This window comes from Thermobia domestica, chromosome 7 (assembly GCF_964235325.1).
Source record: "Thermobia domestica chromosome 7, izTheDome1.hap1.1, whole genome shotgun sequence".
In the NCBI taxonomy this organism is placed as follows: domain Eukaryota; kingdom Metazoa; phylum Arthropoda; class Insecta; order Zygentoma; family Lepismatidae; genus Thermobia; species Thermobia domestica.
The window spans coordinates 90,196,332-90,210,658 of record NC_137460.1 but is presented as its reverse complement, the minus strand read 5'-3'; the positions used below and the strand labels follow the sequence as shown (position 1 = coordinate 90,210,658).

The window sequence follows — 14,327 nt, the reverse complement described above, 5'->3', positions numbered from 1 at the left end:
GATTTCAACAAAATTCCATTACCTAAATTTTTTCTTCTGGTTATACAAGTGTTTAAAGTTTCGCCACTCCAAGTACGACATTCTTTTTTTTTTTTTTTTAAAGTAGCATTATCAAATGACGTCGATATTTGACCATTGAAAAAAAAAAATGTAGGAAAAGTGATTCGGGTAAAATTCTGAAGTATTTGGATGAGAAAAAAGGATTTTTATTGAGTATAAAAAACAAAAACAACTCATTAATGAAAATAATGTACGGTATAGTGTTTTATTGCCTAAGTATTTTTTTTACTCAAACCTTTTCTCTTTTTTTTTACGATGAATACCATTATAATTACAACATGGCTTTCACTTAGCTTTTCATGATCATCAAATCCAACTATTTTAATAGACCTATCTTCACTTTGTACAATGTTGTTGAACTTGATAATCACATAACTAAGCTTCTTTTTTTAATTATTTTTTTACATTTCACACATCAAAACAAAATGGCTTTGGAGCGCCACCTACTCTGTAACCAGGCTGCGAGTATATAATTTCCAAAAAAAAGAGCGAGAGAGATGATCTGTTAACCAAGGTAACAACATATACAGAAGCTCACCCTCTATTTTTTCTTTTATATATATATCTATATATATAATTGTTATTACTTTGCTATGTTTACAATAATCACAGTTTTGCCCTTGGAACACAGATCATCTTCTTGGTGGTGTCCATGCTATTCTTTTGTCATATATGTATTTATTTATTTTAATATATATTTCTATATATATATATATAATTCGTCTTTTTTCACTTTAAAGTTCATATACTTCATTATTATTTTTTTTTGGTATAGAATGAAAAAAAATCTATAATGCAGTTCACTATCATGGACATATTGATATGATCAACTTTCCTTTGATATTATTATTATTTATAAACTTCGCACAAGCACAAAATGCAGTAGCTGTTTTCGTGAAAAAAGAAAATCAAACATGTTAACATATACATATTTTGCTGTTTAAGTTATGAAATTCAGTAGAACATTTAACGTTCATGTTATTTCTCACGTATTTCATATTATTTCACATTTCTCTACTATCACTCACTTCTTGTTTCTAAAGACTTATACATATATCATATCGTATTCATCTATAAACATACGAAAATGAATAAGAAACAAATGTATTATAACGATACTCTTGCAAAACAAAGGAATGTTTTTTTTTCTCTCTCACTGACATAAAAAGTCATGTAGTATTAGTGCTTGTAAATGATGAAAAGAAAAAAATGTGAACCATAATAAATTACTTCTTTAACGTACTGAAAAACCGGTAGAGAAGATTTTTCTAGTAACTTTTCCAATGTTGTTATCTCTCGTAGTTTAAAAAGAAAAAAACTGCCTTCTTTTTAGATTTCTTTCCATCATTTACAAAGTACATGTCCTAAAAACAATACCACTGGTACTAAACAAATCTTTATATTCAAGTAATAACAATGGAAATATAGAAAATCAACTTCTTACAACAATCAACACGAAGTGAAATAAACAAGTATTAATTAACAGACCTAATTTTTTTTATCATGTTTCTTTTTGAAGAAACCCTTTTTTTTATAACTAAACAGGAATGATTCTTTTTTTGTCACAAAACCTTTCACGTTTTAAATTATGAAATTTTTAACTGCGTTTGTTTGTTTGCTTAGAACGACTATTGTGAGCACATTCAACTATCAAAAGCTGCTGTACAAAACAAATTATCTTAAAAACTTCGTGAATTAGTTCAATATATCACTTATACTTTGTTGTTTTTAATATGTTCACTACCACTTGAATAGAACTAATCCAACCTATAAGCTATATGTTCTATATGCAGCTAAGACTGTAATTCTAGTTTTAGAAAAAAAGGTATCATAATAATGTGGATAATGTCTTTAGGAAGTAAAAAATTCTGAGAAAGTGTAATAAAACAAAAGAAAAACAAATATCGGCGATGGGCTCTACGTAAATTAACATTTTTTCCATCCAACTTGTCACAAGAAAAAGAAAGCAAAACTTTCCTGATGAGAAATATCTTACAATTGAGAGCCTATTCAAAGAGTTAAATCGTTAATCTCTCCTTCGACCGTTGGGAATTCATCAGAAAATAATGCAACAGAACGCAGTTCCGTATTTCATGTATGAATGCACAGAATAGTCGTTCTTATGGTGTATATTTACCATAGATTGGAAACAAAAAAAAAAAAAAAAAAAAAAAGTGATGTTGCAATCTTGTTTAGTAATGTTACCTTTTTTTTTAAAAAAAAAATCTTTTTGTCTGTACTAAGTTCCAGTATGAGAGTTTTGAATAATATAACTTTTTTTTGTTGTTAACACAGAAACGCTCAAACAAAATACTGACGTGGTAAAGGTAACTTCTTTCTCATTTACATGTATAACAGAAAATTGCAAATCAAATACAAAAAAAAAAAAAAAAAAAAAAAAAAGTTATCAGGTAAACTGTGATTGAAGCTAAAAATATATATGTACACGTCCTCAATCATTCATTCACTCTCAAACATAATTCTACATGGAGACTAGATACGGAGGAATCATTACACAGGGGCAAAAACTCATTAACATAAATAAATAAAAAAAAAATGAAATGGAAAAGGTTTGCCCCAACTTAAAGTGTCAGACGAGCCCTGAACAGTTCTTTCTCTGAGCATAAGGAGACTAGATAACGGTTAAAATGCAGCAACACGCGACAACTTACTTATTAATTTATTTGATTACAAATAAACAATTCTGACATTCACTCAAATTTAACCTTTCACAGTCTACCTGATATCTTTATGTTGTTTCATACTTTCAATTTTAGTTCTCCTAATTTTTTTTTTATATAACTAACGTGTAATTACAGCATATATTTACTAATACTGTTGAACCTTGTTGTTGATATATGTTGAAGAAGTATGACAAACTTTTAAAATATATATTTGAATGTACTATATATATATAATCTAGATTTCCGGAGTTAATCTCTTAACTAAATTTACAGAATATCTTTTGCTATTAGGAATTGTTTTGAGGGAAGGGGTTTGAATATATATATATAGGAATAAGTAATGCAATGGATGCTTAAAGAAAGAAACAAAAAAAACACATTTTGGTAAATGTGCAGAAAACGGGAAATAGTATTTACGATAACTCGTTTTAAGGAATATTGAAAACATTTTTCGACATAGTCACACAGGATAATCAAGAATTTAACTGGTTTAGAAGGCAAATCATATTTTGAGATTTAGAAGAGGAACTGTAAAAGAGGATTATAAGTGAAATACAGAACTAAAATATATGAGAAAGAGAAATGATCTACTGAATTATTGACTTGGAGAGTAATAAGAGGAGTAAGGATATTAACTTAAAAGATAGTATTAAGAAAGAAATTCATCATACTAGGACGCAAACACATGCTATAAGAAGCTACAGAGAATTCATTTGCAGTAAAGAAATTAAAAAAAAAATCGTTTCTACCTAGCATGCTGATAATTTCTTTTTTTTCCATTGCTAATACTTTTGATCCAGCGAAAAATTATGAAGAAATATTAAAATGTAAGAGACATGCATTATTAATAAAAGTGAACAAAAAAGAAAGCTGCCAAAAGTAACATATTGCTTATGCCAATTAAAAGGCCCCACCAGAGCGAAATTAAAATACAGGTAATTTTACAGTAAGTATGTGATATCTTGAAATAGATAAAAGATAATCGAAAAGTGGAACAAGATCTCGCTAGAGAACATTATTTTACATGAAATACAGCTGTCACGTCTCACTTATGTGCTTTCGATTTCCCACCAGTAAGAAAATCGGTATTTATTTTCGCGTTTCTAAATGGCTGCAAATGGGAAGCTACTAGGTGACTCGTGATAACGATACCTCATGCAAAATGATATTGACTAGTGCAGTCTTGTTCCGACTATCTTTCATCTATATCAAGATATCACATAATTACTGTAAAATTAGCGGTATTTTAATTTCGCAGTAATTTGGCCTTTTAACTATGTTTCTAGATTAGAAATACCACTAAATTTTCTAGAAAGAATTAATGTTGGAAAACGAATATTTATAACAATCATTTCGTGACAACCATTTTGTGAGATTTTTCTAAAAAGTACTTACAGTGTAAATACTGCCCCATTTTTCGTGAGATTTGAAAATAAGACTTAAAAGACATTTTTAATGTAATCTGCACGAGAAAATTCTAAGTAACTGCATTTTGTGTTCTCTATACTGTACAAGTATCCTTTTCCTGCATTGTCTATTTCATTCTCTCTTTCTGTTTACGTTAAAATTTGACAAACAGAGAGAGCAGATAAATTTCTGCTTCTCCTATAGTGAACATATCTCAGAAACTTTTTTTATGATGAAAAACAAAATCAAATTTCCTTTTCAATTTTTGAATTTTTTCCCCCATAAACCAGAAACTATTTATATTGCAGACCATACACTAGAGACCGCCACTGATCAAATAATTTAGTTGAATCTATCAACCAAATTAATAGGTAAATAGTCGTTACATCTCCTGAGTCCAAACATTTGATTAATAGATTCTACTATTTTTCTTAATACCTCTCTCTCTCTCTCTCTTTTAGACCAGACATAATGAATCTTGTATCACTTCTTGGAATAATATATCCCACCATTTTGCAAATATTACATGTGTTAACACTTTCTTTTTATTATTTTTTTCTTTCTTTAGGGAAATGGATTACACTGAAGCACAAAAAATTTCATGCCTACAATAGTACTAACACTTTTTTTAATGTTATATTTTGTTTTTTTAAACATTCTTTTCAATATACAGCTAAGTAAGCTTCCGAAGATGCAAGCATACCAGACAGAGAAATTGTGTTTCTTTTTTCTCAATAAAGAACAGAAAACATATACTAAACATGCACACAAACATCTAATAAAAAGACAGTCTCCCCTTAATGTTGTATTATTATTTCTTAGTATTTCCTGTCAGATATACACATAATACTTTTACCTTTGTACACTAATATGTTTATCGTATCTGTAAGTATTTTCTTTTTATTCTGTGCGAATGTGTGTGTGTTTACATTTAAAAAGAATAGATGTATTTATATGCATGTGTGTGTATGTGTTATGTTCGTGGTATTTGTGAACTCGGTTGTGTGTGTGTGTGTGTGTGTATATATGTGTCCGTAAATAATTTGTTATTAAAGTACAGTACAAAGGATTCTCGCTCAAGTTACTTCTGATCACAATGATTATAATAACCAAAAAATTAATTTATTTGTGAAAAATGCAAACATAAGCTGAATTTATATCTGAAGTCTCCAGAATTGAACTTCAATTGTATAATATTCACAAATCAGTTACTTATGTTTAAGGCAAAACTAAAGTACGCTTCAATTCAGTTACCTTTAGAGTCAATTTTGTAATTTAGTCTAATTTTCATATCATTAATAATATATTAGTAACGCGTATTACAATATATGCGCAAAATTAAGAAATAATCATGTAGATTTTGATATTTAATGTTAAATTACAAAATCAAAAGAAGTGGATGAGGGATGAATTCTGAATAACCATACTGTGAAGAAGTTTATTAACATAAAGACATGATTTCCAGCATAAGAACTAGATATAAAATCCATATTCTCCGAATCAATTTCTATAAATAGTTATAGTTATTCCGGGTTAGAGAATTAGATATTTTAAATTCTGTAGGCTGACTTAGACTATAATAGCTGAATTTTGGATTAAATAAACATTTTAATGTTCATATAAGCATTTCAATCCAAATTCTAAGAAGGAATATACTTTCCTGTTCCGAGCAATATCTGACTTCTGTAGAGAATTGAAATGATGCATCTAGATCTTTCATACACAGTTATATTACAATCTATGTGAATAAAATGTGATAGGAATGACGATTGGAAACCTTCTTCAGAAATTGAGATATTTATATTTTATAAATAAAATAAGTTAATGATGTTATTGTCAATTTTTATCAAAACATTTTAATAACGGAAACATTTCGCTCAGTTGAACCTGTCCATATACGTAGACTACCGAAAAATATTATGAGAAATTATGTGTTTCATCGCATGAAACTAATACATAGATTTATTTGATAATTAATATCATAAATTAGCTTATCGTTTGCAAATTTCATTTAATTGACGACAGAATTAGAACAAGAACCAAAAAAAATATGTGAGGTAGTATATTGTTTAGATCTAAGAATTTTTGATATTCATCAAATGAAAATGAAAGAATCCTAATGAAAGGATGGAACTTAATTAATGGCTCTAATGAATTTTGAGATTATTTAAAATATAACGTTAGTTGGAAAGAGATATGAAATAAACGTGAAAATATAGTATACTTATAGATAAATATGTTTCATAAGTGACTGTAGAGTTATGTTTTTGATAGTGTCTGCAGATTAAGTGTATATATGTATGTATATTGTCTGTGTATAAATGTTATGTGTTGTGCTATTCTGTATAAAAAACGTGCTAACCACTTTTTTTGTCTATAAATAAAATCGATGAATTGGTGGGAATATTACATAATTTATCTTCTTAATGTAAAAGTAACTTCAAAAGTTTGGATTATGTGCAACTAAAAAGTTTTTCCTATCATTATAATTTCTTATTTTTATAGAAAGGCTTTTGCTTTTCGAAAACTGAAGGACAATACGTAAATATAAATGAAGTTAGAATTATTAAAGTAAAGTGGATGTGAAAATTTGGTTACATTCCAATTTATAAATTATACCCAATTTTACATTTACTTGAACACTATATTAGAAAACACAAGTAACATAACTACTTACCCTAATGGAAAGTTTCAGATATGCTACCAATACATTTAAATTTGTTGGTTAAGAATTATGAACTTCGGAAAAAATAAAACTGAATTTGAAAGTTTGCTTCCTATTAAAATAGTCACAATAGTTTGAATTATCTATAGACAACTAATACTTGCATTTAGTATATTTAGTTAACATCCCTAATACTTAAAATGAAGAACCAACTAGCAAATAAGATGCAACAAATTATATGTTTCTGCGCTGCTACCTCAGAACTTAATATCTTTCGAAATTTTATTACAAAATCCAAAATACATAAATATAATCCTTGATGGCAATTGAAATTACTTTTACATTAGAAAATTCTATTAATAAATGAATTTGTTTCTTTTTCTATAAAAAAAAAGAAAAGAAAAGAAAAAGTTCAAAAAGAAACCATTTCGAATGAAAAAGATGAATATGATAATGCAAAAGCCATGAACTTAAAGCTTATTTAAATGTACAACCTGTTGGACCCAATGCAAATTAGGACCAATTTTCATTTTCTCATAATAATTTGCCATCGGCAATAGGAACTTTGTCAATACTTGGTCCTCTTTCCCGATTACACTCTAATACACCGAAAAATTAAAAAAAGTGAGGATTATGACTATATATAATATAATATAATATAATATATTTATTTATTTATTTATCTTCAATAACAACTAGATTTATTTCGAGACACTCGCCATATTGTTGTTGTATAAGGAACCCTGCTTTAAACAAGCGAATGTCACGAAGTTAATCCTAATTCTTTTCACGCATACAAAAAAAAATCATTATTTCTTCTTTAATTAATGATAAAAAGTGGTCACACATCATATGTACCACCGTTCAGCCTACAAGGAACAACCACTTAGCAATTATTATATATATATATATATTCATTTTATTGATATTTTCCATGTATTTTTTTTTAAAAGTTCATTATTTTTTTGTTTTATTTTTTTACATACAGCTAAAATAATACAAAAGCTACTCTACGGGAACATTATAGAAAAACATCCTTCTCTCCCCTATTCAGATGCCCAGGAACTTTTTACCACATATATATACATATACATAGAATAAAACAGAGAGTACATTTAATTTTTGGTGCGTGATTTATTTATTTATCTATTTTTGATATTTCGCCTAGTATAGAAAAGTGATGGAATTCACAGGCTGTCTTCTTAATTTAATATTTAGTTTTATTTTAGCAAAATAATGTAATGTTTGTTTCTGATTAAGAGTTAGATTTTATAATTTTATTAACATAAATGATTTTATTTTCAATCAAATTTAAAAAGTTAATTTTGGAAATTAAATGCTATCATTCAAGGTTTAAGGTTTTTTAATAAATATACTACAACGTTCTCAGACGAATAATAACTGTTATTTTTTTTCATAATTACGTCTAATACAGTGTTACAGAAACTATACTGAAGTACTGTACGGTATTCGATACCTACATTTTCATTTATTGCATCAACTATGGGTAACCTATGTTTTATATACTTCTGTTGTTTTTAATATTAGGATACTTTGGTATTATAATTTTGATATTTATAATTGTCATGTATTCTCACATTTTTTCTTCTTTCGAATATAAATTTGAATATAAACAAAATGTGATTATGTTACTATATGTGTAAGGTTTCATTGCATATATATATATATATATATATATATATATATATATATATATACTGAGAGAAATTGTAAATAAATTCAATTTTTTATTGTTTGAAGCCTATACAACCACAATATATAATATTTAACACCACTCTATATGGTGACTGGATTAAATTTTTATTGCGTGAGTGAATTAGATTAAGTTTTGACTCTATTTTCAAGTGTAAAGTGCTGTAACACTGTACTTTAAAATCGTAAGTAAGTAGAGCTAGATCGGTTAACATTCTATTCTACGCAACGTTTTCCATCATCAAGTCAGAGCACTTCGATTCAAATTACTATGAATAAGCCGACGAGTCCAGATATTATTATTTGCTATCCCAAACAATGCTGAAAATTGAGATGATTGCTTGTATTTTAATTAGCTTTTGATTTTCTCAGTGTCAAATTCAGAATACAATAATTTACATAATTTTATATTATGGTAAAGATATCAAAATAAACAGCATGTATTTTATTCCATCACATTCTATACAAATAACAGATCATGTTGTATGAGTAATATATTCCTCTAAGTAATGTTGAAGCAATTGTGTGAGTAAGAGTCTAATGCTTCAAGTTGTAGCTGCACATTTATCATGTACATAAATTTCTGTTGATGTAAGGAATTTCTCCCTTTCTGTCTCCAGAACTGGTAAGTATAACTATTGAATAACACACAGTACAAGGTGAAGTAATATACAAATATGCTCCAAAACAATAGACTCTTACGCATTTACTTCAAACTTTTGCTTGTATAAGATACGCAAATGATTCGCTATGAATGTATGAAAGAGATATTTCCTTATTTTCGAGTTGTGTGAAATACACTAACTAGACCTGTGAACAATCATAATAATATTTAGGAACTTCATATTTCTCATCATGGAAGACTTTCTATGTCGTCAAAGGTGGTGTTAGTTAGTTTCTGCCAAACAGGTGGAAAATAAGATGACGATATACCAAGTTGCATAAAATAAATTATTATTGTACTAATAAAAAAGTTAAAATGATCAGCATAAAGAGACTGTAAAAAGAAATAAGCATAAACAGGATTTATTTGAACTTTTCGAAATAGTATATGGTCATCTGATTATATTTTAAAGCATTTTGATTTATTGTTTTTGCGGAAGATGAACCTAATCTTGAAAAATAATGAACATGATCTGAAATCTTTGACTTTTTTTTGACATGTTAAGTATATATATATATAGCTTATAGCAAACTGTTTATTGATTGTAATGATTGCAATATATCAACCCCTTTTGTTCACAAAATCTTATGAAAAGTAAAGAAAGAATTTTAAAAATATTCTTAATTTTAGAAAATTAAATATCTTCGTTTATGAAATTAATAATAGAAATTTAAAACATAGACTGGCATCATAGCAGTATACTAGACTTCTTGCTTAGGTTTTTTCTTTATTTTATTGATTACTTTATAAAGTACAATTCTATAAAAAAAAACTAATATTTAATTTTTTTGTAAAATTACGTTGTGAATTTTGTGAAAAATTCATAATTGAGAGTTCAACGACAAAAATACAGACCAATATTATCTATTTCGTTTTCCACTTTCGTTGATTCTTTCAACAATAAAGCTATCTTTGACGGTAAGCCAATTTATATTGACGCGGTGTGAAATTCTGTAATAAATTCTAGAAATTTAAAAATGAAATGTTACCGCATTTAACAATTTATTGAACTCATATTGCATTTTGTTTTGTTAACAAAAGGGGGGTTGGGGTCCTTCCAGATTATTTTTTTCCGATATTAAAGAAAGATACTTCTATAACACTGTACATGTAATAATGCTATAGAACAAACTATAATTCAATGTAAAAAACACAGCATGAAACTTTGATATGAGGACAAATTGGGTCATAATGCCCAATCATATACATCTCTATGAGATCTATAAGTTGACCACCTTAAAAAGGAATCTTTGGAACTTTTTGTGTCATTTTTCTTGTAATTAATTAATTAATTAATTCAAGATAACATGAAAAGTTATATAACAACTCAACAAAAAATTATACATTATTTACCACGTTTTTTTTCTTGCACCCTCTCCCAGAAATAACATACAATCGTTAATAGTTTACTGGTCTTAAGGAACATCCATAACAACAACCGAAACCATAAAATATATAGATATATATAGTCCTTTCTTTTTCAAATGTATTCCTGTCATAATCCCACAATGTTTTTCGTACAGAACAATATGGTTCAAGCTAGACTACCACTCTTAATATGCCTATCGAGCAGTTCAATTGTTCAGTTTATTTAAGAGTTCGAGAATTCAAAATTTCTTATTTTGAGTGTGATTAATGGAAGTTTTAATTCTCAAAAAAAGGTATGTGTAGTTTCAGCATATTCATGATGTAGACACTTTTAATCTGTTCGTTGAATCATTTTTTCTCATGTGTCACGTTAAATTAATTTTTAAAATAAAATATATTCAAAACACACAAATAATTTGTTTACAAACACACAGAAATACTACATTAGATAATGAACGTTTTCATCAAAAGTCTTAAAAAATCAGATACGATGAAAACAAACTTTCGGAAATCAGGTTTCAAGTGGATGATTATAATGAAAATCAAATTAGCTGGATATATATTAAGACTTATTTATTTATTTATGTAAATAAATCTACCTAAAAAAATTAGAACGATTTCCTACCCATTATTTATATTGATGTTTTGATCTATTGATAATATATTCCGAATTGTTGTCAATGCGACATAGAAAATTTGTCTACATTTATATCTGCAACAAATACATCATCTCTCTATAAGATGATGGTGTAAGATGTTAGGTACTTTTCTCTGCATTAAGAACAGAAAAATTTGTTGTAAAATAGTTTTAATTTTAAATTTAATTTCAATTTTAGTGTCCGAAACTACGTTTAATTTTAACGCTCCGAATAAAAGTTCAAAATATGTTTCTGTTACAAGTTTCAATCACTTTATCTCAAACATAAATTTTTATCAATTTGATTTTTGAATTGCCAGATAAGTATATTAAGAGTTATAGTATAGTTATCAATTACTTCTATTAAAAATAACTTGTTGTGTAATACTTTCTGGAAAGAGTTCCAAAGGGCTACAACCCACACAGCAATAAGGAATATTTTTCTTTTTTTTTTCACCTAATAACACACAGAATGTAAGAATAACACCCGGTTTTTTTTATTACCCACAATTTTACACAATATAGAGTATATACACATTATTTTTGTCGGCTATACTACACAAGCTATCTTGAAATTAAACGAAACACAGTCTTGCACTTAGTTCTTTTTCTTCTTCATCATAAATACAGTAATTACGCACAGATAGAGCTATCTTAGATTTCTCCAATTGTAGCAATAAAAAAAATCGAGATTTCAGTTTGAACAGCATTTAATTGAATAAAAATATATTACAAATCACCTTTTCCTATTATTTTTTGTTTCTGCTGTTCAGACTGAAATCACTATTCTGCACACGCTACGTCAAATATACAAAAAAAATCACATACGTGTTATGTTTTAACACTGTGGTTTTTTTCTTTCTTTCCTATTCCCCATTTCGCCTGTTACAATTATCACATAAGCTCTATACTTGAGCCAATGAATCTACCAGTTTGCACTGGTGTCTCGGCTATTATAGACTCTTTATATCGTCTGAGTCTTTAATATAGTATCACATGCAGAGACACTCAGTGGTATCTGGTTGTAACATCAAATTTGATTTTCTTTTGTTTTTTCTCTCCCGAATATTACTTGGAGTTTATATAAATTACTTTATTTTCTTTCTTCTCTTTTTACCCCAAGAAATTGTTTTGGACACACTTTAGTTTTGCTTTAAGGTAAAGAAACAGACTTCCTGTAGTACACGAAGTGGTTTTTCATAGTTCAAATAATATTCAATCAGAAAAAAAAAAAGTTGAGATGTATACGTTAATAATGATATTAACAATTATAATAATACGTAATTCGCATTTCACTGAGCGTGAGGAATTGAATTTAATGAAACGAAACACAAAATGTCGTCAACCTCCTATGATAATTTTCAGTCTTAACTTTTTTATGTTATTTCAACCAAATTAAAGTCATATATGATATACAGTATAAATTACATGTGTCATTCTGCATTTCCAAATAATTAGCAACCACATTTTTTGCAATTGTTTCTAGTTTTGTAATAACTTCTGAATTAGTATACATATATATATATATAAAACGTTTCAAATAGTTTTTTTTTTCTTTTTCTCTCTAGTTTATTGTAACTTACTTTTAAAAAATGGGACATTTTAGAACCTTAATTTAAAAAAGTAATTTTCATGATCATATTTTTACTTTTTTTTAAAAAAATTGTAACAGAACAAAGTTAAACTGGTATCATTGTTTACAATTCTTTCGGAAAATTGTAATTTTCTTTTAATTTCAAGTTGTGACATAACGTTAGGTCTCAGCTGTTTTGGAAAAACAATACAGAATACCACAAAATGCAATGACACATTATATTTCACGTCACAAAAATGTATGTTACATTTTTCATGAACTTTTCTTGACTGAGGTTTTCCTTTTTTTAGCTGAAGACTGATACAGAGGAAGCACATATTATTATGAGTTCACAATAAAAGAAAATAAATATAAGTTTCCTTTTTCTCATCTTTTGTGATAGAAAATATCATCAATTCGTATACGAAAAACAGGAATGTCACAGAGAAACAATAACATTAAAATAATATTAATAATTATAATATTAATGAGTTCGGAAACTTATTTAAACAACTTAATGAAAAGGAGAAAAAAAGTGATTTGATTTTTTTTACATCTGTCCTTTTTCAGAAAAAAAATACGATGAACAAACTTTAGATTGCACATTTTGTTATCTCCTTCTTAGTTCAAAGAGGAACATTCACTTCTGTGCCAATGTGGGCAATTTGCTCTTGTGTTTGTAGTTGATAAGTCTTCTGGCAACATAAGAGAAGAGTCCGAAAATTGCCCACATATGGACCACATGTCTCATTCACTCTTAACAGGTTGTTGTTGCTGATTCGAAGTGGCAGACGTATTAGATCCGAACGCATGCGCAGAAGAAACAAGGGCCAGTGGCGTACTCATTGAGGACGCTAATGATGAGGACAATGAAGTTGGTGTCATCGATGCGATTGACGCAGCTGCTGCAGCGAACATACTGGAAGGAGTGCCAACTGAACAGATTGTAGGGCTGCCAATTGCTGCACTGGGTGGGTTTATCCGTTTCTCTTTTTGTCTCCTGAAATGCGAATACAAAATTAGGCTTGTCATTTGCAATAATAATATAGTTGCTATAGTATGTCACGTGACATTCGATATGATAATACTAGATTTTGCAAGAGAGCAATATTGCTAATGAACGTGTCTGTCAAAGTATACTTGGTCATCACAGAACAAAATACGATCGTTAGTTTGAGACTTTTAAATCCTCTTACTGCTTTATGAATTATAGCCCATATGTGATGATTATATGATTATTATCGCTTCTTAAATATTATCATTACATTACTCTACAAACATCTACACATAAATACATGACGCTTCAAAACTACACTTTACAAAATCTTGCCTTCTATTTCTAACAACAAAAACAATTAAATGAACATTAAGTTAACGGAAATACCATAAAAAAAAAAAAAAAAAAACTCTCAAGAACTGTTTGAGCTAGACAAAGAACAATCTCAAATATGAATTCCTCTAGATGATGTGTCACACGTACTTCTTTACATTTGAATTTAAAATTGTGGATCTTAAGATGGCCGCAGGAAATGTGGCATGATCTGTAACATTTTTCT

At 28.0% G+C, this 14,327-nt stretch overlaps 1 protein-coding gene across 5 annotated transcripts in view; it reads right to left on the bottom strand.

Annotated features, from left to right (window-relative positions):
- Window positions 1-236: 236 nt before the first annotated feature.
- The window catches only part of LOC145690279 (uncharacterized), a 363,538-nt gene continuing 349,447 nt past the window's right edge, over window positions 237-14,327 (bottom strand). For all 5 annotated transcript variants that reach the window (XM_081765031.1, XM_081765034.1, XM_081765029.1 and 2 more), the window contains one exon: window positions 237-13,771. In XM_081765031.1, the coding sequence (XP_081621157.1) occupies window positions 13,519-13,771 (253 nt within the window). In that variant the 3' untranslated portion in view covers window positions 237-13,518. The remainder of the gene's footprint in view (window positions 13,772-14,327) is intronic.